This window comes from Neofelis nebulosa, chromosome 10 (assembly GCF_028018385.1).
Source record: "Neofelis nebulosa isolate mNeoNeb1 chromosome 10, mNeoNeb1.pri, whole genome shotgun sequence".
Classification (NCBI taxonomy): Eukaryota; Metazoa; Chordata; class Mammalia; order Carnivora; family Felidae; genus Neofelis; species Neofelis nebulosa.
This window is the reverse complement of record NC_080791.1, coordinates 103,054,053-103,058,125: the sequence shown is the minus strand read 5'-3', so window position 1 is coordinate 103,058,125 and position 4,073 is coordinate 103,054,053. Positions and strand designations below refer to the sequence as shown.

The following is a 4,073-nucleotide window of genomic DNA, read 5'->3' as shown; positions in this document are numbered from 1 at the left end:
GCATCTGACTTTGGCTCAGGTCATGATCTCACCATTTGTGGGTTCGAGCCCCGTGTCGGGTTCTGTGCTGACAGCTCGGAGCCTGGATCCTGCTTCCGATTCTGTGTCTCCCTCTCTCTCTGCCCTTCCCCTGCTCATGCTCTGTCTCTCTCTGTTGCAAAAATAAATAAAAACATTTTTAAAAAATTTCAGACAGGACCATTTCAAGCCTTGCTCTTGCAGTAAAGTCCAGAAGTCCCCAAGCGAGCCTGCGAGGCTCTCCGTGACCCAGTTGCTCCTGAATTCTCCAGCTGCATGTCACACTCAGCCCCTGTCCTTATGCTGCAGCCACTCTGGCTTCCCTCAGCTCCTCCGCCCATGACTATGACAGGCTTCCCACTAAGCCTCAGCATCAACGTCAGTTCCTCAGGGAAGCCTTTGCTGACCACACCAAACTAGGTCAGAACTCGACTGTACAGTATAACAATATCCTGTGTTGCTTTTTTTCCACTTTCCAAAACCATATGAAAAACTAAATTAACTGTAATGGTTTACATATGTCTATGCGGCAAGTTCTAATCCCCATGAAGGAAGAACCACGTCTATCTTATTTGTTTCTGTATTCCTGAACCTAGTATTATGGCTGATACATAGTAGTCCGTAAATATTTGCTGCATTGATGAGTAGGATTGTGGAATCTCTATGGAGACATTTGCCAGATAATGTTTCTAGCCAAAGGAGATCATTAAAAAGTGGCAGTCAGATTCATGGTTATCTGCCTTCTGACAATAAAGTAAAAGTCCTACCAATGATGGAGGTACAAAGTGGTTTTCATTAATGGAAATTAGAAACTAGCTTGAGATGTTCTTTGAACAATCCTTCAGAAACAAAATAGAGTTTCTGACCTTTGGTGATCAAGTATTTCAGAAGTTATATGTGGGGCTCAGTTCAGCTCCACATCAGATCAAATTACTTCCAATAATTAATGCAAACATTACATCTTTTATTCTACATACTTTTATTCTACAGTATCTCTGTCCTCTGTGCTATCTTGGGAAGTGGGCGAACATATTCTAGGTGAACATTTCCCAGTTTACATCTCCTTTCCCCTCTATTTTTCCTTCCTCTCTTTAACTGCTTGTATTTTTTATGACAAACACCTAAATTGGATATGATTGAATGTTGGGACAAGGTTTCTTTGGTCAAGGCTGATTTCCACCCCGCTACCCACAAGCAAAGAATGTAACTACCCTCACCATGCAAACAAGAAGCCATGGTTTTATAATTATTCAAGTGCAAAAGTTAGCTTGGCAGCTTGAATTTTTTGAACTCAAGTAGCTGAGAAAACACTCAGCAATACCCAGGACAGGTGAGAAAGTCAATTTTCAATTTTATAGCATGTTATTATTTATAAAGCCCTTTGGCATTCCATCTCTCTTCATCCTGGCTTTAATCATAGCAAGGCAGGAATTTTTACTGATGTGAAAACTGGGGCAGAGAATTTCTGACTGAAGGTCATAGAGCTAATAAAGAAATTGCTGGTACCCAAAGCTACATATTTTTTTTTACCTCAATATGTCTTTGTCATTGTGAAATCTAGTTCATGTGTTCAAGAGAGAAGCCCAAAGGATGATTTGCAGGAGCTTCTGAATTCATGGAGCTCAAGTCTTACTGTACTTGGGAAACCTTTATCCTGTTGAGAGTTTTCTTCGGAGCCTCCTTCACTTCCTTGTTTCTCAAGCTGTAGATCATTGGGTTCAGCATAGGGATGACCACCGTGTAAAATACTGACACAATCTTATCCTCCCCAAGCGATGTGCCCATGTTACCTTTCAGGTATATGAACATGAGCGTCCCAAAGAAAAGAGCCACTGCAGTCATGTGAGAAACACAGGTAGAGAAAGTCTTGGCTTTGCCACCTGCTGTACGAATCTTCAGAATAGCACGAATGATAAAAAAAGTAGGATATAAGAATCACTGAAATGCTGGTCGTAATGACCAAGAAAGCTAAGAGGTAGATGACCCGTTCCCGTGGCTTGGTCTCACTACAGGCAAGCTTCAGCAGGGGTGGGAGGTCACAAAAAAAGAAGTCCACGTGGTTGGACTTACAGAAGGAGATTGAAAAGGTGCACCCAGTGCGGATCACAGCGTTGACCATGGCACCAGCGTATGCCCCAGCCACCAGCCCTAGGCAGGTCTGTGGTGTCATGGCAGTGGCATAGAAGAGGGGGTTGCACACAGCCATATAGCGGTCATAGGCCATCACAGCCAAAAGGAAACATTCGGTGCTGGCACAGAGTGTAAAGAAGAAGAACTGGGTGGCACAGCGTTCGTAAGTGATGGCCATCTTACGGGTACCCAAGGTCTCAAGCAACTGAGGGACAATGACAGAAGAGTAGCAAATGTCCAGGAAGGAAAGGTGGCGGAGGAAGAAGTACATGGGAGTTTGGAGACGAAGGTTTCTCTGAATCAACACTATCATGCCCAGGTTGCCCCCCACGGTGACAAAATATAAGACCAGAAACACAAAGAAGAGACTCATTTGCAGCCCTGCCGACAGCTGGAATGCCATTAGGATGAATTCTGTCACCACAGTGTCATTCTCTGCCATGAATCCCAGGTCATCCACTGAAATAAAAAAAATAAAATCTCATTAAAGACAAACTAAGGTGATCGATTTGATCACTCTCAGCAATGGTCATGATTTTTTAGGTTTGTAAAGCACTTTACATTTTTTGCAAACTTTACTTCATTTGATATTTTGGAAATCCTTCGAAGCATATATTGTGCCTCCCACTTTTGAGAGAAGAATATGAGGGCCAAAGAGGTGAAGTGACCAGTTCATTTCACAGCAGACAGGCAAAGCTGGAGCTAGAACTCAGTTCCTTAGACCTTTCCAAACTTCTGACAGGTTCCAAATTGGAAACCCTCATCAGCTTTACAACAGAGCTAGAAAGCACCACTTTGTTGGAGAAATCCTAGTGGTATAGTACTAAGTACATGGGCTTTGAAATCAGACCTAGGTTCAAATCTCTTGAGACCTTGGGCAAGTTCATGCATGTATCTGAATATCAGTCTTCTTGTTGGTGTCATAGGCATTTCAATGCCAAGGTTACTGTCGTGAAGAACATAACTGATGTACCGTTCCTAGCACATGGTCTGACTCACACGCTTAGAAGTATTTTTTCCAAACTCTACAATAGCAGAGTAACACCCTCCTAGGTTCGTGGACATTTTGGCATCTTCTTATCTCCCAGTCCATAGCCCCCTGGAGTCTCAGTATCAACCGTATCTCTTTTTTGGTTGTTTTTGAGGTGCACATGAACACAACGGAACGGGATGCAAGAAGCGAGCCTTGAAGAACAAGGTCTGTTAGAACCTCTGCCACCTGTTGCCCACCAAGTCGCTTTGTCCTCTCTGTTCCTGCCAAGCAGCATGGCCTGGTTTCCAAATTCTCCTCTTATTCCAAAGGACCTGTCCCATTTTTTTAAATGCCAGATCATTATCAATCAATGAGATGCTTCAATCGAGCCATTCCAGAATTAGCCTGCCCAGCTCATTAAGAGACAAAGGCATCACACTGGGTTTAGAATTCTAATACAGTTAGAGTTCTTGCCAAGTATTGGACAATCTTGTCTCTGTACCTTTGGATGCAGATGATCTGGGGTAATGGGAATACTGAATGCAGACTTCAAAGGTAGTTATTTTTGTCTTCCTTCCATCCTTGAAATAAAAACTGAATTTGAGAGAGATCTCATAGGATTTCAGATAAATAAGAAAATGAAACTTTGATCAATGTTTGACAAAAGCTGATCTATGGATGAAATAAAGGTCAGCATCTGGTGTTTTTCCCCTGCTGAATTCCTGACAATGTGACTATTTAGGAGGGTTTTTTTTCCCCTTACAGCCCAATCTAATCTTGACCTTCAGCCAAAACAATGATTTGCTGTGTTCTAAAAGTAATTCACCCAACTCATCTTGACCAAAGGGGAAAACAGAGAGAGAGAGACAGACTATACTCATTTATTTATTCCATGAGAATCTACAGAGAACTGAGAATGGCAAGCATTCTTCTGGTTGCTCAGAACAACACA

At 42.5% G+C, this 4,073-nt stretch overlaps 1 protein-coding gene across 1 annotated transcript; it reads right to left on the bottom strand.

Moving 5' to 3' along the window:
* Positions 1-1,647: 1,647 nt before the first annotated feature.
* On the bottom strand, positions 1,648-2,590 carry LOC131488872 (olfactory receptor 9I1-like). Its single transcript, XM_058690718.1, is given in 2 exon segments — positions 1,648-1,938; positions 1,940-2,590. Coding segments are annotated over 2 exon segments (942 nt in total).
* Between the last annotated feature and the right edge of the window lie 1,483 nt (positions 2,591-4,073).